Source organism: Coturnix japonica, chromosome 12 (genome assembly GCF_054131305.1).
Source record: "Coturnix japonica strain WE chromosome 12, WE-NBRP24, whole genome shotgun sequence".
In the NCBI taxonomy this organism is placed as follows: domain Eukaryota; kingdom Metazoa; phylum Chordata; class Aves; order Galliformes; family Phasianidae; genus Coturnix; species Coturnix japonica.
The window spans coordinates 10,481,403-10,503,593 of NC_140674.1; the positions used below are offsets into that span (position 1 = coordinate 10,481,403).

A 22,191-nucleotide genomic window follows, 5' to 3' on the forward strand; every position below is an offset into this window, starting at 1 on the left:
GCTGCCGGGGCTGAGCGAAGGGAGAGGCAAGATGGCGGACAAGGCGTCGGGCGGCTCGCAGAAAGGCAGCGGGAAGGTGAGGCCGTTCCGCGGGGCGGCACGAGGCCCGGCATCTCGCTGCGCCGCCGGCGGGTACGGCCGCGGCCTGTCGGCGGGGCGGCGGGACCCCGGAGCGGCGGGGCGGCCGGGAGCGGGCAGCGCGGCCTGCTAAGACCCTGCGACCCTGCGGGCCCGGCCGGGGGCAGGCGGGGAGCGGGCGGCGCGGTGCGGTCGGGGCCCGAGCCCTGGCGGGGAGCCCGCACGGCGCCGGGCCGCGGGATGTTAACGGGCTTCTAACGGGCCGCGTGTCCCCGTTCCTCCGCCGCGGGGGCGGCAGCGCGGGGCACGGCGCTGTGCGGAGCTCCCCGCACCTTTCGCTGCGCGCGTTCCGTGTAGTAGTACCCCCCTGTAGTAGTTATGGGGGTGCGAGGGACACGAGCCCGAGCGGTGCTGCCCTGCGGACGGCGGGTACTCAGCCGCGAGCGGGGCCTTCCTCGTGGTACTGCCCGCGGCGCAGAGCTGCTGTCTGCTGCCTTCAGCATGGCAGGTCTTGGAGCAGAAGGGTGAAACTCCTCCTGAATCTTCTTCTTCTTTTTATTTCTTTCTTCCCTCTGTCACGTGTGTGTGCAAACTAGTCAAGGGAGAATCTGTCTTTTGGCGCAGTAATTTCTAGTGCTGTAGAGATAAATGTTCTTTTGCCCATTTTTTGTGATTCAGATGAAGTAGGATTTCTTATATTTATTTATTTATTTAGTCCTGCTTGGAAGCCAGCTGGAATTTTGTTCCTGTGAGCGTTTGTGCTAGAGGGAGTTTTATTTTTGCTTCTTTTTCATGACCTATTCCAAATATTGTCAGGAAGCATTTCTTGGATCTTGCCTTTGGCTTGGAAGCATGAGCAGGATCTGGATAGAGAACTTCAGGAGCAGAAGAGGTTGTAACTTATGTGGAGAGGCTTTTAGGGGACCGGGGGCTGTGGGATTTGAAGTATGATGAGGCATTGTATTATAGTTTGCTGAGTACCACAACCAATGGCATGATGTGCAAAGCAGCTCGCCTACAGTTCCTTTCTTTTTACAGTTAGGCTTTATTTACTTACCAAGCAAAATCCAAGTTTCAGATGCCGTTTCCTTTGGTGCACTGTGTTTACAAGTTACAAGATGATATTTCATAGGCTCCATAGCATGTGTTTCCCTGGCAATTTTGAGGTATTCCCTCGCTGGCTCCCACCCTTCTGGGAAGGGCACTGTGATGTATTTCCTGTGCTCTGTCTGGTGACCTGGCAACTGGTGGCTTCAGAACTTGCAGTTCCTCCCGTTCACAGCATGTGATGTTTGTTCTCTGGTGTTTGTGTCTGATTTTCAATATGTAGCCACTTCTAGAGACTGTCATCAAGTTTATTTCAGTCTGGAATTGTTTATTTGATTCACTGTTTGAAAACCACCCATTGAGGTGGTTGGGGCTTGGAACATCCATTGCCTGTGTTGCTGTGGTGGTAGGTGCTTTTTATAACCTAAATAAATTTGAGAGTCTTATATATGAAATGTGCTGTATGAACATCATCTATTCACTTGTCATGTTAAGGTTAGGATAACTAGGTATGTGTAAGGTTTCTAGAAATATAACTAGCAATGAAGGACAAAATGAAGGAAAAGGAAATGGAGTTTGCCAAAGACGACATTGGAGCTCGTTGTAGGATGCAATTCTAAAATGGCAGATTCTGTTCAGTAATGTCAATATAATGAAAGATTACCTGCTTGGATGATTCTGCCAGTTTCTTATTACGTCTTCTAAGAGCAGTAACTATTGCAGTCTGCTGTTCTTGCATATGATCTGGATCCACTTGGGTACCACACGGCAGAGGAGGTTATTATGCACTGGGATCAAGTTGTACGTTTCCCATTTTTCATTAAAAAACACCCACAAAAACATTTTCAGAACATTACCTAATCTTAAATGCATTTCTTAAGCTTCTGTGTAATGTTATGCGTTAATAAAACACTGAAGAACCAAGATTCTTCTGACCGGACAGCTTTCATTGATAAGTTGAAGTATATGAGGAGCAGCAATGAAAGGTCTGTAGCAATGTGAGTTCCAGTTAGGTGTAGCGTTCTGCAGGATGATGATACCTGTGGTCTTTAGCTTTTCCTGCATTGCTATTCAGCTTGTGAAGAAGAGCAGGAGAGGCGTGAATGCATTCCTGTATTGATGGATATGTGGCTGGAGGTTCCTTTCAGTTTTCTCCCAAGCATTAGAAAATGGAATATTGGCTGCTCCTGTGTGTAAGGTTCAGAAAAACAAGACTGTTTGAATGCCAAGTGAAGCTAAACTGGAAAGTTTTAGAGCTAGCACCCATTATTTCCTTTTGCTAAACTATGTATTGGTCCTTAGGCTAATATATTGATCCCTGCTAAGCCAACCTTTATCAGTTCTGAAGGAAGAGCATCCCTGGCAATTTTCTGTTTGTTTTTGTGTGTGCAAGTGACGCCTGTTTAAACAATGAATAATCCTGCAATGTACTGTTCTAGTAAATGTGAAAAGTAGATTAGCTATAAAATTTGATTAATGAGCGTTTGTATGCATTTGTTTCCTGGGTTATTAGATAGAGAAGGGAAGAATAAAAGAGGTGAGTTGGTTTGGGAAACCTCCCTGCCCTTGCTGGGGTTTATCCTCTGAATTGAAGATGTGATTCTGTTGGCATTTCCTTGGTGGTCGTGCTGACACCAGCTGTTCCCAGCCTCAGCAATGCTCTCCTTCCCAAACACTGGCCTTTCTAGGTGGTTTGGTGTAATTTCTGGGGCATGGAATGGAGGGGGGGGCAGCCTGTAATGAACAGTAAGTTGGTTTGGCTGAGCCTCCTCAGCCATCTGAGGTGATGAGCTGGACTGGGGGAAGTGATTAGTTCTGTGTTGGTGATCAGTTGCCTGGTGGGGGAGCAGAATGAAAGGAGGGTGTTGGAACAGAGCTGGGGTGAGACGTAACACCAGAGTTGTGTAGAAACACTTTACCCTTGGGATGTGAGTTTTGTGGGAGCAGGACTTTGATTTATGTTCAAGCTTACAGCCATTATCATCCTAAAGACAGCATCCAGCATCTGATGGCTGTGGGGTCGTATGCCGTGTTTCGTGGGCAGCTTTTGTTCTTTGATGTTTTACAACATGGCACCATTATTAGCTTATACGTTTATGTAGTACAGCGTATTTTAAACATTTGTGAAATAATGTGATCATACAAGTTTTACACAGAGGTTGTTAAATCGGGGGAAAGTGTGAAGAGCTGGATTTGTGGGCTCTTAGCTTGCTGATAGGAAAAATGAACAGCCATCGCTTTTGTGCTTTCTTTGGAAGCTGCTGTGAAGCTGGAATAAAACTTAATAAAGCTGGAATAAAAACAGTTTTGCGTGGTGTTGGTGGTGGTTGACTGGGAATGAGGACTTGTGTGAGCTGCTTATACTGGCAGCATTATGGAAAGGGAGACCCAGCGCAGCATGGTGAGCATGGAGGAGCTGTCCTCATCTCTCAGCTGCCAGAGAGGGCTGCAGGTGGCTCTTCCTGCGGTTGAATTGTGCTGCATAAAGCCTGATTAGAAGAGGGAAAAAGAATCTTCTTGTGAGTGTAAGCACAGGTAGGACATGAACTGCTTGTGTCTGAGCATGTTAGCAGGGCTTGGTTATTCTGTTGGATCAACGCAGCTGATGTCACTCCTGGAGGGAAACATTGCCCCTCACATCGAGTCAGTGCAGCTGGATGTGGAGTGCAGTGCTGCAAGAATTAAAATAGACTAATTTAATTGCTGTTATTTAGAAACTGACAGATAGCAATGTGTAATTCTGTCAGGAATTACTTCAGTTTTGTGCTTCTGTGCGAGTGCACTTGTTTGGATGGTCAAAGGCATGAGCTAAATTTATAGGCCTTAAAAATAAGAACACTGTTAGGAGGAGGATATTGTGTCTCTGTGTTTCCTGGAGCGAGCTAGAGCTGCTTCTGGACTCGTTGGCAGAAGCTCAGCCAGCACAGGAGTGGTGCTGCGGTACAGGACTGTGGGGTGGGCTGGGAGCTGCTGTGCCTCTGTGTGGGTGTCTGTGGGCGGCCTGCTGGTCACCTGGCCTGCATTAGAGACCTTCCAGAGCTGTCCCACTGGGCTGCTGGAGAAATGGAGGTAGTGCCTGGGGAACTGTGTGGGTCCTTCCTCAGGATGTCATCTGTTGTGTCTTAACATCACTGTGTTGGGCCTGGGTGCTGCCGGTTATGGCGTATGCTGCCTTGCGTGCTGTCCTCTGTGGAAGTACACCAGCAGCTGGCCTCATTGGGTGCTGTTGCTTTCTAAGATTCCTCTGTGATACAAAGAGAACTGAGAAATGTTGCTTTCATTCTTCTGATGCCATAAAACCCCAACCAACCTCTCTCATGCTTTGTCATGCCTTGGCTTCTGGTCAAGAAGGCTGAAGGTGATCACGGTGTGCTAGTTCTGATAGAAACTAAACACCTGGCAACAAATGCTGATGTTTTGTAACTAATGAGTAGGCTTCGGCTGAGGAAAATGTTTTATTTTGACTTAAAATTTCAATTTACTTATGAGCTGTGCATCAAGCAGTTCTGTCTTAACAGTAAAAGTTAATTAGTGAGGCTTGCTGGAATTTGGGCAGTACGTAACTTCAGAACTTGCTCAGTTCTGTTTGTTGGAGTTTGTATCGCTTAAATGAATTTCAGATTGGTTTTTAAAAGGCCCAACTCTGCCTCCACACAGATTTTACAGACATGTGCCATAGCCTAGAAATGATTTAAAAGAAAAAAAAAGAGGAGTGAGTTTAAATACAGAACAGCAACAAAAAGAAAGTGGATGCCTTGTACGGTATATATAGTAGTACAGAACATTTATGTATGTATGCACGAGACGTGTAGTTTAAAACTTGTTAAGAATCATCCAGCTTGAGTGCTGTCTCTCTGGGCCTTGGCAACTCGTTTTTAGATCACAGACAGAACACTGCACAATTGCCTGAAAAGATAGGGAAGTGTTTAAAAACAGTTGTAAAGCTGTAGGTCAGTGAATTTTTGTTCATAGTTGTAACACTGCATTGAAATTGACAGGCTATATGTGACTACGTGTTTTTCAACTTGAGTCACCATTTAGTTTAGGTAATAAGAGTTAATTGATGAATATTCCCAAATTGGATGTAATGTTCTTGAGATGGCTTGCATCTATGTGCGCCATACTGAGAGCAGCTTTGGAAGTGATTTTATGGTAATAAGACGTGTATTCAAGCATAATGTGATCTTTATTCCTCTCTCTAGGTCAGAGCTCCTGATGCGGTACATAACGCTGGGTCTGCTGATACACATGTAAGGCCAAAATGTTTTTTTAAATAAAAGTTTTCTTTCCAAAGAAAACTACTTATTGCGGACAAAGTCTGTTGCACGACCTGTAGGTCTTTGTAAATGAAATGTTGATGCTCATATTAAAAAAAGATGTTTTGTGCAACCAGGAGTGTAGGAAGGTACTGAAGGATGTTGCGTTGTACTGGATGCATACAGTTTCCACTGCTTCTTCGTGTTTAAATATGTTTCTTTTGTACTCAAGTGTAGTTCAGAATGCTGGCTGGTTAATTAAAAATCAGTGTATGGTAAAGTTGACTTTTTTATTGTACGCAGTTGGTTTCTCGGAAAAGTGAGGGATTTCAACCCTCTGTTTTTCTTTCTAATAGAAAGTGCTTAAAAGGCATACAGTTATCTGGTCTTTGTGTTTCTGTGCCAGAGATACCATCTCCTGGTCCTGTGGTTGGCACATCTCAGGAAGGCCTGCCTGTTCCTGACCAAAAATGAAATATGCAGCAAGAGCCAAATAGCATAAATGCCAGACAATTTATTCTCTGATTCGCATATCTTATATATATCCATAAATATATATATGTGGCATATGAAGAAGTCAAGTTAACTGGCTTGTATGAAAACATTATTGAAGTTATGACAGCAGAAACTTCTAATGGAGAAATAGTTTATTTTTCATGACTTTCTTTGCTTGATGCAGTTTAGAAAATCATTCCTAAAACCACTTAGAAAATGTTTTTACTGTCTTGTGAAAATGGGATTTCAGTCCTTCGTGCCATCTTATGCAGTGTTATGTTCAACGGGAATCTACTTTCATGCAGTGATTTCATTACTTGATGTTTTTGCTTTGCTTCCATCATTTGCTTTAATCCTTTCATTGGATCATTTCCATTCAGTAAAGGACTTCAAGTTCTATGCAGTTCTGCTGTTAGTAATTTTGTGAAGCAGCATATGGGTAGTGTTATAGTTGTCTCCTGGAATGTGACTTGCAGGAGTAAATGAGTTCAGTCCTGTTCATTTGATATTGCTCCTGCCACTTGGAGCACTGTTGTTTTTGTTTTTTTTCCCCTGAGGCCATTTGTAGAAAGAGGAGATCTTCATGCCAGGTCTCTTGTTGTCCTACAGCTGCTTCCATGATGTGACTGGAACACAGGCTGGGTGGCTGATCTGTATGTATCCGCTCTGAGTGCTGTGAGAGATGACTTGTGGATGGCAGGAAAGGCCTTGAGCAGGAGTGCAGTGTTTGTATTTGTTGGCACTGCTGTGTAATAGCAGTGTGTCAAGGTTCTGCGTTGCTTGTCACGCTGAAATATAAGCTGTCATTCAGACAACAGGAAAATGTGATTTTATTAACTTAGAAGACATGTAGATGGATGAAAACCTGCTGATAAACAAGTTGCAATGGCTCATGTTGACAAACAGTGTCGTAAAGCAGATGACTCCACAGACAACACCACATTAATTTGTAACAGGTCATTTTCCATTTAATTAGGAACTAGGAAATGTTTTTAGAAGAAATAAAAAACTTTTTGGTCGAATGCTTGGTACAAATCTACGAAGTTTTTGAGTTGCTAAGGGATTATAAACTGAAAGTATCTCTAACAGTTGTTCAGTTTTTTGTTCTTGTATTAGGTGAAGAGATTTTGCATAGCCAGCTGATATCAGGAACGAACGTTTTTGCACAGGAAATTATTCCGAGAGGAGACTTTGTTCTTGGCATCTGATCTTTTTTATAATAGGGAAGTTGTACACCTTATTTGTTGTGATCTTTTATTATATTCAACTGGTTTTGTTCTTTTTTTTAAACATTCAATCAGTGTCATTTATGTCAAAGCATGAAAAAAATCTTCTCAAGTTGAAGGCTAATGGATTGATTACCTTCTACTCTTTGGGGATAATTTCTTGTTCTTACGTTGGTTCTTCATTTCTAGTGTTAAACTAGAAATTTCCAGAACATTCTTATCTTTTCATCTCCCTTCCTTCCCATTCCTCATGTCTTCTGAGCATGATCTTCATCCCGTTCTCCTTGCTTTCACAGTGCTTTACAGCGAGTACCCATCAACTTGTTTGAGATGTCTTTGAACGATGTAGCAAGAGTTTCCTAATGAAGACAATGACCACTCATTTTTATGAAACACAGATTTAACTTGTTTTATTGTAGCAGACAGTGTCAAGCTCAGAGAGAAGTACAGGAAGCCTTTTGTTTTGTTTTCCAAACATATAAACAGGTTGCCACCTGTGATTCACTTAGAAACTTTCTGGTTTTGGCCAGATTGGAGAGTAGCATTACTTTAATTGTTTTGCTAACATTTTATTATTTTTCATACTACTTTTGCAGCCTTTAATGGAAAGTAAACTTAAAGCATTCAGCATTGGCAAAATGAGTGCTGCCAAAAGGACTTTGAGCAAGAAGGAACAGGAAGAATTAAAAAAGAAGGTAATGATATACAACAAAATTTTATTGTATATGCGGGCCTGGATTTGGTTTGTTAGATTATAAATAGCTTCATCAAGAACTTTATTTTGATTTACAAAATTGTAGCTTTCATGGAATGAGATAGAATTCTATTTTACATGTTCAATTTGTTCCTGCTGTCTGTGGTGTTTAGAGGCTTGCTTCTCTGCTTATCCAGGTGAGAAAGCAAGTTTTTTGGCCTCCTGAAATGCTAAATTACAGCAATCCATTGGTTATTGTGCTTCTCAAAATGAAGACAGAGATCACCTTAGGTTATTTTTGGTTTTCTATTTGACCTCTAACCTTAGATTTCAGTAGTTAGAAGCACAGGTTGTTCTGTGATGATAGTAATGATTAACATTTGCTTTGTAGGAGGATGAGAAGGCTGCTGCAGAAATTTATGAAGAATTCCTTGCTGCCTTTGAGGGAAGTGATGGCAATAAAGTGAAAACATTTGTAAGAGGAGGAATTGTTAATGCATCCAAAGGTATAACTGATCTTTTTTTGGGTGATAGTGGTAGATTGTTCATCTTAGAGTAAAAGTGAAGATTGGCTTTGAATTACATTTTAAAACTCATACATTGCATTATAAACATTATAAACAGTAGTGGATTTGATGCTAACATTTACTTCTTGCTTTAACTCACAAGGTAGTTAGACACATGATTTGTCCTTTAAATTTCAAGGAAATTTTCTTTGAAAATAACTGATCTTTGCTCTTCCGATTAAAAGTTGATTTTACACTACCAAAAGAAGTGTTCATCCTGATGAACTTTATTGTGCAGCGTTAATATAGTTTGTTTTTCATTTGCTTTTGGTTTCAGAGGAACATGAAACAGATGAAAAACGGGGTAAAATCTATAAACCTTCATCACGATTTTCAGATCAAAAAAACCAGCCAAGTCAACCATCTAATGAGAAGCCTCCATCCCTCTTAATGATAGAAACCAAAAAGCCTGTAAGTTTCTTATTTGAATGCTAACTCTTTGTTCTAGGAACTATTTTGAAGCTCTTAGGAAAAATCTGTGTGGTCCTGCAGAGTAGTGTTTCCATTTATCACAGAGTAAAAGAAGGCAGAAGTGTGTTTGATTTGCTTAATTCCATAGAAAATAACACGAAGATAAAATGCAAGTATCTGGTAGACCTGTATCCAGTGCCGAGTACTTGGTGCTACACTTCGCCTCCAGTGTTATATGTCTTCACTGTATTCCAGCTAGTAACGAATACAGATTTGGTGATTGTCTTAAAGTAACAGTCTCCAGTCTGGAGGATTTGTGAAGTTTTAGAAGCAATTCTTCTTGTTACCGTTCTGTTATGTGTTTTGTACCTTAAAAAAAAAAAAACAAAAAAAAAACAAAAAAAACCACCCCAAAAACTAACAAACAAAACCACCCCAAAAACAAGAAATGAAACCCACACAAACCAACCAAACAAGACAACGCCTTTGCATTGATCCAAATTCTTCTTGGGTCATTTTTTAAGGACAGTTGTTTGTTTTGGGTGGTAATATTAGAACAGTTCCCTCCAGCTCTTTAAGTTCTACTAAATGAATACATTTTAGAGCTTGAGAGTTTCTGAAACTGAACAGCATGGTTTTTGTTTAATTTATTTTGACCATTGCATGGTTGGATGCACTTTCTGATTCTTAAACTCAGATTTTTGTTATAATAATTACTGGAATTTTTATGAACAGCCTTAGTTCTCAAGTCAGGTGATAGTTATGTATGACTATTGTATATGTGCAATCTGTATTCAGTGTCTCGGAAGTCTTTAAAAGTGCTTACTACAATTCTTAAACTTAGCTTAAAACAATGTGATACTGCCTACCAGGATGGGAAATGAGGTAGAAGGTGGTAATTGTGAATAATCCCATCCTAACTTTCCTCCAGCTTTAAGCAAACCTCAAACCTTGAATAGGGGGGTGATGCTGGATGGCAGTCCTGATTTTCATCATATGTAAAGCTCTACAGTACCAGGAATGAATTATGTTTGTTTTTTTAACCACTTGGAGCTCTGTTGTCATATGCAAGTATTTGTACTGTAAGAATATTGCTGCTTTTCAAATTTGTCATAAATACTTATCAGATAATGCAATCAGTTTACTCACTTGCCCTGTCCAATGGTGATTGAAGATAATGAGGTAAAAATGATTTTATTTATTTGGCAGACACTCCCCAAAAACAAACAAAAACAAACAACTTTGCCTGGGGTGAGTAGGAAGTCCAGTTTTTCCAAAGCTGTAGTGTGTAACACAAATATTTTGTATGTCTGCCTATTGGAAACGTTTTCATTTAAATTTGGTTATTTAAAAGCGATGTTGTAGAAGGATTCACGTGAGTTAGTTAAGGTGCATATAGTGCAGTTAAAAAAAATAAATAAAATCCATTTTCTTTGTCATTCAGTCATTTTTCTGAGGTTCTTTTATTTACAGTAACTCTTCAGACTCTTCAGACTTGTATTTGTATCTGAAGGGAAATAAGGGATGGCAATTCCTTTCAAGTAGAATGTTTGCCTGTGGATAAAATATTTGAATATACATATATACACATGTGAATTATTACTGCATATTTGTGTGTATATATGTGTGTATTCTCAAAAAAGAACTGTATCAATTTAATTGGAGCGTGAAGGTTTATTAGGGCAGTTAGCGGTTTTGTCATACATTTTAAAGTGGACCAAACTGACAAAACACACCACAGGTATCTTAATTTTGTGTGTTGTAGAGAAAGTGTTGGATCACGTACGCTGTACTGTAGTCATCAGAAGTAGTAAAGTTTAGTTCAAGCTATCCTTAATTTTACATTTGATAGCTGTGTTTGGTAGCAGTCATTTTTAATGTTTTCAAGTCTGTTTTCTTTTATTTTTCTCCTGTAGTTTACTTGGTTTGAAAGCTGAGGGTAAAAATGCATGGAAATTATCTAAATTTCTGTTACGTACATACCATTTCCATTTTTTTTGTGTGTGTCATTGCACCTGCTCAAATGTTGGCTGATATTTCTTTAATTTTAGCCTTTGAAGAAAGGAGAGAAGGAAAAGAAAAAGAGCAATCTGGAACTTTTTAAAGAAGAATTAAAGCAGTAAGTTTCCTTGATTGTTACTGTAAATAAGACACATAGTGCATCTACTTTGTTTCTATAGGCAGTATTTTGAATCTTTCTTGCGAAGCTCTTCCCCAAAGTCTCTCTCTGCTCCCAGCCCCTTTTGTTAGCATTGGCAATCAGACTTTTAAATGGAGCGTGAAGTTTTGTTGGTAGATGCTTGGTACAGGTCCACGTGGTTTGGGTGGATAATCCCATCTAATCAGCATTCTGGTGTCCTTGATGCTCCTGTCTTTCACTGTGCTGATTGGTACTAAGAAGAGTTTACCACTACTGCTGAAAAGTATTTCTATTTTGGAATCGGAGACTTTAAAAATGATCGGTGAACAAGCACTGAAGTATGCTGGTCAACATGAGTGGATTTCTTTCCATGCCAGAAGTGTTTGTCTGACCTTTGAGGTTTTGTACTGCTTTCCTAACCAGAAGAATATCCAGAGCAGTTAAGGATTAAAAACAAACAAACAAACAAAACCCCAAAACTCACAACAAAAAGAAACAGTATATATCAGAGACCAGAATAAATGTATTGCTGTTATGTTTCTAGAGCTACTTGAAGATTATTTTTGGTTTAGTTAATGTGAATTTCACAATTTGAAGAGTTAATCATGACACTTCCCTCCCCCCTTGCCTGGTTCCCTTCCTTTTTCTTGCGAAGCTCTTCCCCAAAGTCTCTCTCTACTCCCAGCCTCTTCTGTTAATGAACCAAAAATTGGAAGGCAGAGAGATACCAAATAGTAGTTACTTGTGTGTGGGCTTTCATCAGAGGTATAAATAGAGGGTCTTGTGTGTACTGGGGATGTTCAGGTGTCACCCTGCAAGGTAACAGCTTATGTGAATAATAACTACAAAAAGTAGAACGATGCTGAGAGTTGTGTGCATCTGGAAAAGTTAATAGATCTCTGTCCAATATGCAATTCAGGTCACTCTGTCAGAGCACAGTTTTTATTTCTAGTCTTGGAAACTGCTTCTCAAACTTTTTCTTTTTTTGAGGTAAAAATAACCTGACAGTATGAATGAGGAATGCAGCTGGAATTATTCTGGTGGTTCTACCCCACCTGATTCAACAAAAATGAAAGCATACTGGCAATTTCACATTTTTTTTAACAAGTTCATTGTTCAATAAGCGCTAAAGATTCTCCTATTGCAAAAAATGATACTTCAAAGTAGACACATTAAAATGTTAAGGTTGTTGCTTACTTTCAACTTGTTTTGTAGGATACAAGAAGAGCGTGATGAAAGACATAAAACAAAAGGTAGATTGAGCCGTTTTGAGCCCCCCCAGTCGGATTCAGATGGTCAGCGTCGTTCAAGTGAGTTGATGTTGCCTTTATGTTTGTTCAATCTACAAAACATTTCTTGACTAAATACGTATTTTTTTATTTATTTATTCAGTGGATGCGCCTTCAAGAAGAAACAGATCATCTGGTGGTAATATAGATTCTTTTCTCATTCAATGTAATGTCACTTAAATGCATAGTAAGGGTTGTAACTTTTGTTATTTTCTTCTCCATTACTCTAGTACTGGATGATTATGCACCAGGGTCACATGATGTTGGGGATCCAAGCACAACAAATTTGTACCTGGGAAACATTAATCCTCAAGTAAGTTTGGAGCTATCCGGTGAAGTGCAGTATTAGCGTGTTTGGGCCCAGCTGAAATTCTGGCAGTAGCTTTTTTCAGTAGCATATTTTAATACACATGTATAAAGTAGAGTTAGCAACTGTAGAGGCAGTATTCATTTGAAAACAGATGTGCTGAATGTGATGCTGAAATAGTTAAGGTTAAAAATATCACTTACTGGATGTAAAAATGCTGAACAGAAATAATTTTTCTGTGGATGTTCCTTCTGAGAGGAGTTATCTCAGAAATTTGATTGTGCTTAATTTAGAATTCAGCCTCTCTATTATTGTTTTATAGCAGATTAAATTGATGAGGAATTGATTAAGTGTTCTCCATGAAATCAAAATCTCCACATTTGTATAGTAATATGAGCAAATATCTTAGAACTACTGCTGCAGGAGGCTAATTTTTACTTCTGTTTCATTTAGATGAATGAAGAGATGTTATGTCAAGAATTTGGGCGCTTTGGACCACTAGCGAGTGTTAAAATTATGTGGCCAAGAACTGATGAAGAAAGAGCAAGAGAAAGAAACTGTGGCTTTGTTGCATTTATGAACAGGAGAGATGCTGAAAGAGCTTTAAAGAATTTAAATGGTAAAAAGATTTTTCAGTTAGGGGTCATAATTATCTGCAGTGCATTTTGAGAGTAAATATGACTAGCATGCAGGAAATAGTTCTTAGTAACTGATGATAATTAGGTCCTTTTTCTTTTCTAATTTCTAGTACTAAAGAGGAAACTTAGTATACCACACGTATGGGCTATTTTGTCTATCTTCAGTTGAGGGGGGTGAGGGGGGAAGGGAAAAAGTATCTTAAGTGTTAAGGAAAGCTATGTCCTCATAGGTAAGGAAGAGTCAAAAATCCAAAATCTACATCTTGGACAAAATTAATAGAAAATGAAAGGATGTTGTTTTCTAGCTTATGCAGACTGCTTGTACTCTTCTACAACCACTGCTAAGTAAATTACAGTATGTAGGAGTTAATCAACAACTTCAGCAGAAAATAAACCATGGCAGGGAAGCCTAACTATTGCACTTACACAGGAGAATTTGGTTCAGTGCAGAATCAGTTCCTAACAACTGTGTTTTTATCTTTTGCAGGCAAGATGATTATGTCCTTTGAAATGAAGCTAGGCTGGGGCAAAGCTGTGCCTATACCACCACACCCAATATACATTCCACCTTCAATGATGGAGCATACCCTCCCGCCTCCTCCATCAGGTCTGCCTTTTAATGCCCAGCCTAGGGAGAGGTTGAAGAATCCCAATGCTCCAATGTTACCCCCACCAAAAAACAAGGAAGATTTTGAGAAGGTAACTTATAGAACCCTGGGCCATATCTCGTTGTTAAACACTACATCTATGAGAGTATTTCACTGGCTTCATAGATTTGTATTGTTCAGGCTGACTTTGGCAGCCCTCTGTACAAACTCATTGGCTCCCTGCTGTAGCCCAAGGGAACCTAACTAATTCCTGAAGTGATGTCTCCTGTCTGCATTAGGGTACAGTGTATTGGGTCTTGACTTAATTTTAGCACTTCTTTAAATCTAGCTATCATTTTCCCCTTCCCGGCTCCCTGGATATTTTTCTCCTTCATCTCCCCCTTTTCCCCTTCCCCACCCCATCCCCTCCCCCCCCCCAATCTTGTTGGCTGCCAAATTGCAGTATCTAAATTATTTTCTTTAGACAAACTACTACGTTTTAATTTGAGTAGTTATTTTTACACTAGAGGAATTGATATATTGTGTGTAGAAGGTAATTTATCTGGACATTGAGTAAGTATTTAATGCTGCTTATGGAGTCAGCTTTCAAACTCTTTTTCTGGGATATTAGCTGATAAAAATGAGGGGTAAGTATCTTGTAATCACAAACCTACTTGATTTACATTTGTAAGAATTTGTTGATTCTTTGAATGACACTTAAATGTCAGGGTTGTTTTTTCTAAGACTTGGAAATAAAGTAATACCAACCTGATCCAAGTCAAATAGTTTAGAATCATTTCATAAGTTTAAGAACTCTTCTCTTAATTATTATATTCAGTGTAGTAGCTATTCAGTGCATCAGTGTACATTCTGACAGGAATGTTCTGATACTTTGCAGTTAGTGAACCTTTATGGTTCACTGTCACAACCATTTGCATTTTGTGTAATTGCTTATCTATAACTTCACAGCAGTGATTGCCTGCAAAACTTGTGATAGATGTGTAGTATTTTCATTGCATATGTATATTTTTGCTTGTTACTTGTTAACAATACTCACATATTCTATGTTTATTATCTGATGTGACTTCATATACAGACTCTGTCGCAAGCCATAGTCAAAGTGGTTATCCCAACAGAAAGGTACATGTTTTTCTTTATTATTACTGATCTAAATATAGAAAATTTCCCCTTCGAATTTTAAAGAAAACTTGTGATGTTGAGGAAAAGGTAACAGCTTGACTGAGCAATGGTTCTTTCATAACGCGTGAGAGAGATGAATGTGTTTTACAATCTTATTACCCTTATCTCAGTAACTTTTTTTTAGTGAGGCTAGATTGAAGTAATTATCTTTTGCATTGTATTTGAGCAATTTCAGTTAAAAATAGTTGGAGGATAATTTTGAGTGAGCACTAGGGAGAAATAGGTTATTTTAGCGATGCTTTGTGAGTCCAAAAATAAACCTCTAAGTACTTGATGGCGAGGATGCAGCTGTCTTCAATGTGGTGCTGTCATTTTTTTCCTTTTTTTTTTTTTCCAGTTGTACAATGTACTAATTCAGTTAGTCATAGGTTTTAATTTCTACTGTTTTTAAAATGTACAGCAGTCAATAATTATGGTTAGTTCCATAGTGCAAGTGTATTTTTGCATTTTGTTCTCCATCAGTGCCTCTACGTTCACTCCAGTCTAGGTATACTCTTGCTCAGTTAAGCTAAAACCTTTTCCCAAACATAGGAACACAACACTGTTTTAAAAGTAAATAAGCACGAAAGATTACCAAATTCTCTTTGACATTGGCCTTGGTGAGCAACACCAGCTGAACTGTCTGCGGCAGCGGGGGACCAGGAAAACATCATGGGATGGATTGGGAAAGTATACAGTTTTTGACCAGACATTGGTACGATCGGCTCCAATAAATGTGGTTTTATTATAACTGAAAAACTTTTTTTTTGTTGGCCAACTTAAGCTAAATGACATCTTAAATGCACTTAAAGCTATCATCTTTTTTTGTACAACACTGTTTTAATTGTCACCAAGTCCCTTTTTTTTTTTTTTTTTGCGTGTGTGGGGGGAGGAAAGATCTGTAAAGCTAGTTACAGTAGTTAATTAACATGTGTCATTAAATGCTCAAGTGCATTTTGACTAGAAAATTTTCCATTAAGCTTTAGGAAAGTACAGTTTTTGTTGGGTAGAGGCATGAATAATTAGAGTGACCAGGAGGAATCTTAATTTGAAAAGCATACTAAAGGATAAGTACTCGTATAACTGTTCAATTCTTCATAGTAATTTGCTTTCTGAGAGAAGTATGCTTCCATTTTATTTATTGTGGTGTTCTGAAAGCTCGTTGGTAAGAAAAGCTCATGTTAATTGAATTGCATTTGAAAATACATTACATTCATTTTCCTTGGCTTGATATCTGAAGGTGATAATGATAGATGTTACAAAGACTATTACATGGTGTATTGCATTATGTACAAATTCTGACAAACTTTAGTGGGATACTGCACTCAATTATTCTCCCTGGCAGATTTTCAATACCAATTCTTAACATCTGTTATGTCTTGACAGTTACTAAAAGGCAAATGTTACATATATACAGTCATGTTTGTTTGTTTATTTCTGAGAAATGCCCTGTATGCCAGAATACACGTCACACTCGCTGTTCAGCGGTGGGATGCACTGGGTCTTTTCATACATTGGAGGACTCTCTGAAGCAGATGTACTTGCCCAACCATAAGCCACTCTTAAGAAATTTTATTGTGCTTGATGAATTAACAGTTAATCCAGTAGCATGGTTCTGCAGGAAGCCTGAATTGATCATATTGAACTCACCTTGCAATAAACAAATGCTGTGATAGCTCAGAGATGTGAAAGAGCATTGTAATTTTTCTATGTGTGTTTTCAAATACAGTTCATATAACAAGAACAGTTTTGCTATTTAGACTTTCAGAATGCTGCTTTGAATAAAATGGCTGAAGAACTGTTGATACTGTCCTCCTTAAAGTGTTGAGGATGTCATAAAAAGTGGAAGTATAGGACAGCTGAGCTGTACATATCAGTTTGGTTTTTTGTGTGTGTGATATGAAAGGAAAAGAGACATTAATGCTGGCTGGCATAAAACGTTTGCCAAGTTTGCAGATAGATGGGCAGGTTTTTTATTACTATATTTTATATTTTATCTAATATGTTGCATCTGTGACAAATTTTTGATTACACATGATGGAAAATAATCACCTAAATACCAAGATCTGATAGAAAGAGATTCAGCTTTTCAATGCAAGTATTTTGAATTCTGATAATGAAAATCTACTATAGGGAGCTTTAGTTTAAAAGACCCGTGTCAGTTTGTTTCATTTGAGAAAATTTATTTAAAAATGTAAAAATCTGTATTTTTTTTGTTTGCATCGCATTCAGAAGGCACGTGCTGTGAAGTTTTTGATATGTGTGGATAATCTTTATTTGAAACATTTAGAAACTGGTTTCTAGGGGAAAAAAATCCACAGAACAAAAGGTTGGAAATTGAAAGAACTTTAATCTATAAAGCTTATATAACTATATATATATATATATATGTATATATATATGTAAGCCATGAGCACATTTATAAATGAATTTACATTTTCAAATGCGGCTTCAAAAACATGCAGTTAATTCAAATATGCTTCTTGCTCGTCTCAAGAAGTAGTGCTGAATAAAATGAATACAGATTTTTATGTTTTTCTTTAATTGTGATTTGGTTCTCTTGAGTGTGGTAGGAAGGAAACACTGAGTACTGTGACATGGAATGATGAACAATTTTGTTCAGCATCTCATCCTTGAGTCTTGACCAAAAGGAGTTTACCCAAATTGAAAGGAGCCACTGCTCTGTTTGGCATCAAGAAGGCTATTTGCTTTTCCATTTATTCTTGAATAGTTTGAGAGCTGAATGCAGTTTCTATTGAATATTCAAAACCATTTGCATTTAGTTTTGAACACAGTATTTAGCCATTTGCTTGTTTGTAGAACTGCAGTTAACACTTGGATCTTAGTACTAGATTCATTAGGTGAGGGCTAAAATTATAAGGGTTTATTGCACTTTTGTGCTCAGTTGCCCGTTTTATGCATAAGGACTATTGAGCTTCTCCTATGCAGGAGATGGTTGTAGACTAAGCTGTGGAAATTCAGCAATGAGGTTTCCTTCTAAGTTGTTACTCGAGCGCTCTTAGGCATGTTTTTATTTTGGAGTGCCTGTGTCTGTGATGCAAGGCTATTATTCGTTCCATGTTACCTTATCTTCTGTACAGTCCATAACAATACAGCAAAATAATCTCCTGCACAGTTATAGTATCTTAGATGGAGTGTAGCTTTATATAGTGTTAGGTCTGAATCAATTTTTCTTTAACTGTGTTGTTGTTGTAGGAATTTGCTCGCACTGATACATCGAATGATAGAGTTTGTGGTACGGGAAGGGCCTATGTTTGAAGCCATGATCATGAACCGAGAAATCAACAACCCAATGTTCAGGTGCTTATTACATTGCTTTAATTTGAAACTGTGTAAACTACTTTTGCTATAGCCAGTGTTTTGCACTTCTGAACTGCTAATAGGAATTGGTTTTGCTATGAATTCCTCAGCTTGTGCTGAGGCTGCAGTAGCTCCAACAGTGGTTGTGCAGTGGAGTGTGATTGTGAACAGGGTTTGGGTATATTTGCTATGGCTTCCTTCAAATTATCTTCAGGTAATTAACTTCTAGTGTGTTTTGTTTGTCTGTCTTCTCTGGTTTAGGTTTCTGTTTGAAAACCAGACTCCAGCCCATGTGTATTACAGATGGAAGCTTTATTCAATTCTTCAGGTCAGTAAAGTCTTAAGTGTTAGTTTGTAACATTAAGAATTATGAAGTAGAAGTAAAGAGACAAAACAAAGCTAAATCAAAAACTTATTCTTTGCAGGGAGATGCTCCAACCAAGTGGAGGACAGAAGATTTCCGTATGTTCAAAAATGGATCTTTTTGGAGGCCACCACCATTAAATCCATACCTACATGGGATGTCAGAAGAGCAAGAAACCGAGGCATTCGTGGAGGAACCAAACAAGAAGGGTGCACTTAAGGAGGAGTATGAACTCTCATTCATTATTTTTTATATTAGTGCCTTTTTGATGATTCTTAGTGCTAAATACATTCTGGATTTTGTTAGGTTTGCCTTCACTGAACCACAAGTTCTTTCAGCAGAGTGGATATTAAGCCTTTGTATGAAGGGGATGGGGAGTATGAGAAGAGTTGGTTTTTTTTTTTTGTTGTTGTTGGTTTTTTTTTGGTTTTTTTTTTTTCTGTTCCTGTCTCTTAGTGAAGTTACAAAACAGTGATCTTAGCATTGTAGGAACTGAGCGAACTAAACACTTGTTATCTTAATTTTATTGATGTTATTCTGAAATTAAAATAGGGAGCTGTTACTAATTAGCAAAAAGGGAGAGACTGCCAGAGATCTTTGCAGCGAATTGTATGTGTGATGGGAATGGCTGTAATACTGGAAATACTTAAATGATTTTTTAAATTTTGCTGTCTTTGATCCAAGTGTATTCATAGCCTGTGGATTTTTATTCTCATTTTGTCCTTTTCGTCATAATTATGACACAAGTTGTGGTTCTGAAGTCATAGGTATTATTACACATTAACACATATGTATTACATATTATGTAACTCCCTTTCCTTTTTAGAAAGGTTAAAAAGATACTCTTTTAAAAGTGATTTCTTCATATTGTATTGAAGACCTGGAAGAATTGCTTTCTACTAATTTTCTCTATCTGATGATTCTGATTCCATGTTATAAATTACTTACATGGCTTCCATTCACTCATTTTTCATTCAGGCTTAAGCAATGTTCAAATTGATTATTATGTGTTTGGATATATTAATATTCTGCATTGGCTGTTTTGTCAGCTATTTTTTCTTCATTTCTATTCATAGCTTATACTTGAACAGTGAATTTTTCAAGCATTATTCCTTTATGTGATGAACAGGGGCTTATTGGTGCATGTTATGAGTTACGGAAAAATAGCTCAGGAGTAGAACTGATGACTATTTCAAATTTCTTTAGTCCTGAAGTCAGTAGAATCAAAAACATTAAATAGAAATTCCCCAAATACTGCTGATTTTTATATTGAAAGTATTGTAATCTTTCTATTTCAGACAGAGAGACAAGCTGGAGGAAATTTTGCGTGGGCTAACGCCTCGAAAGAATGATATTGGTGATGCGATGGTTTTCTGTCTAAATAACGCAGAAGCTGCTGAAGAAATTGTAGACTGCATTACAGAATCACTGTCCATTCTGAAGACTCCTCTTCCCAAGAAGGTGTGGAGGCTTTGTGTAATCATACTTCTGGTTTTTGAGGAAGAGTTCAGTTATCAAACAGTGTGTGTGTGTAATTTAAAAGCACTATTTTCTAAGTTTTAGGTGGTGTTAAGACTTCTTATTAAGACCAGACCTTGAGTTTAAGTATGGTTTGTTGTCTTTTTGTAATACACTATTTTCCTTGCTGAAATTGCTAATGAATAATGTTCTGCCTTGCTCTGAAATTGAAAACTGCAGAGCAGTCCATTCCAAAGTAAAAAATAGTAGCTGGAATGCTGCAATCTGTCTTTTGTAATATTAGTTCAGGTATATACTCATTGTTACAGTGTGGCTAGCAGCCTGTGGCATAACAGGGAGCTAATCGCATCTTAGTATGTATGTTAACAGCATATCTGCATTATATTTAGTGAGTTCTAATTTCATACTTCTAGATGGTTTAGACCATTTTGTCATATCTGTGAAATGCGTATATTTTCAGGATAATTAAGCTCTAATGTTATCTTAATTTGAGCATTCTTTTTTGTAGATCGCAAGGTTATATCTGGTGTCAGATGTGTTGTACAACTCTTCAGCTAAAGTTGCCAATGCTTCCTACTATAGAAAATTGTAAGTACAATATTTTAGATGATTGCTGATTAAGGAGTGTCCTTAAGTTCAGTTTTGTGCAACTCTGGATAAATGTGGTAGTAGAGAAATTCATAACTGTCTCTGAAGATATCATTACAACACTGGTAGTTCTCACATCTCTACCTAAAACTGTGTAAAGTGCAGCACATTAATGCATAGGATGCTTTGTAAAACAAACAAAAAAAAACCCAAAAGACTGTAATCCTCGTATGTGTTCTGTGCAAGCAGTGGCTTGCTTGGAACCTTGTAGAGATAGGGATAACTCATGTGCCTCTTCTTCTGTAAAGAGGCTGTACATAATATTCCAGGTATGGTATCGCAAAGCATCTTTACAAAGGAATGAGTTTTTGAAATAAAGTTATAATTAAGTGATTTTTTTAATTTTGTTTTTCTTCCCAATTTTTCACCAAGTTTGGAGACCTTACAAGGGGCTTATTTATTTGTTTCTAAGGTGCTGAGCAGAATTTACTAAAAATGTAGAAGGGAAAGAGCCTCTGCTCAATACAGATAAATGGTTGTGTTTATTGGCTGGAGTATCATTAATGCTGTTGTAGCGTGATGGGAAATACAATGTGTTGTGAAAGTGTATTGATTGCAAATCATGTTTCTTGTCTTTGTTTTTCTAGTTTATTTTTTGCATGTTAAGGGAAACTCAAAGAGAAGCAAAGCAGCTATTACTCATTGCTTTCTTTGAGGGCCTTTCATTGATAGAACAGAAACAACTAAGAGTTTTAAAAAATGATTTTTGAGAATTCTTTGATTCTCTGTAGGATTTTAAAACACCTTTTATCCTCCTTCAGTTTTTCAGGCTATAGAAAAAGATTGCAGCAGATGTCAAGATCTCCCTTTCTAGTTTTCTTATTGTCAAAGCTGATTTAATATGTAGTATATTTACCTTGTAATTCAGTTTAAACCAAATATAGGGATTGGAATCTTATGCTTTTGAATCCTGTGTCCCAGGTACTTTCAAGACTTATGTATGTCCAGAAAAGATATATTACAAAGTTTAACTAAAGAAATGTATATGTTTAATTCTAGTTTTGAAACAAAATTATGTCAGATATTCTCTGATCTCAATGCTACTTACCGTACAATACAAGGCCATTTACAGTCTGAAAATTTCAAGGTATGTATTTAATTGTTATTTATATGACATAGAGGTCAAAACACAGATGTTCCTGCACAAGCCATTGAATACTAGGATGGGTGGTTTAAATCTCAAGCTTCATAATTAAGCTTTGCCAAAAGAAAAATGTTTCCTTTCTTGCAGAAATAGCCTTGAAATTTAATTTGGTCTTTTGGAAATATTGAAGAAGCTTTTCTATTTCACACATCTTGCCTTCTCTTCTGAAGAGAAGTATCAACGAAATGTTAGGAAGGCAACTAGTGTGTGAGAGATTATACACCTAGTGGTACATTTAGTAGCAGAGTATAGAGTATATCTGGTACTTACATGTTGCCAGCAAGGTTTCTTAGGTTTCTTAATTACTTTAGGACTATTACTT

At 38.0% G+C, this 22,191-nt stretch overlaps 1 protein-coding gene across 19 annotated transcripts in view; it reads left to right on the forward strand.

The window, feature by feature from the left end:
• U2SURP (U2 snRNP associated SURP domain containing) overlaps positions 1–22,191 on the forward strand; it is a 36,462-nt gene continuing 14,271 nt past the window's right edge. The window contains exons 1-19 of one of the 19 annotated variants that reach the window (XM_085512969.1): positions 1–76; positions 5,328–5,375; positions 7,699–7,797; positions 8,188–8,302; positions 8,640–8,773; positions 9,983–10,024; positions 10,825–10,892; positions 12,129–12,223; positions 12,306–12,341; positions 12,433–12,515; positions 12,963–13,128; positions 13,635–13,846; positions 14,831–14,874; positions 18,130–18,234; positions 18,496–18,562; positions 18,660–18,823; positions 19,897–20,059; positions 20,586–20,665; positions 21,725–21,812. In XM_085512969.1, the coding sequence (XP_085369095.1) occupies positions 32–76; positions 5,328–5,375; positions 7,699–7,797; positions 8,188–8,302; positions 8,640–8,773; positions 9,983–10,024; positions 10,825–10,892; positions 12,129–12,223; positions 12,306–12,341; positions 12,433–12,515; positions 12,963–13,128; positions 13,635–13,846; positions 14,831–14,874; positions 18,130–18,234; positions 18,496–18,562; positions 18,660–18,823; positions 19,897–20,059; positions 20,586–20,665; positions 21,725–21,812 (1,854 nt within the window). In that variant the 5' untranslated portion in view covers positions 1–31. Of the gene's footprint in view, positions 77–5,327; positions 5,376–7,698; positions 7,798–8,187; positions 8,303–8,639; positions 8,774–9,982; positions 10,025–10,824; positions 10,893–12,128; positions 12,224–12,305; positions 12,342–12,432; positions 12,516–12,962; positions 13,129–13,634; positions 13,847–14,830; positions 15,629–18,129; positions 18,235–18,495; positions 18,563–18,659; positions 18,824–19,896; positions 20,060–20,585; positions 20,666–21,724; positions 21,813–22,191 lie in introns of all 19 variants that reach the window. The other 18 variants (XM_085512971.1, XR_014933198.1, XM_085512977.1 and 15 more) reach the window with 18 other exon arrangements.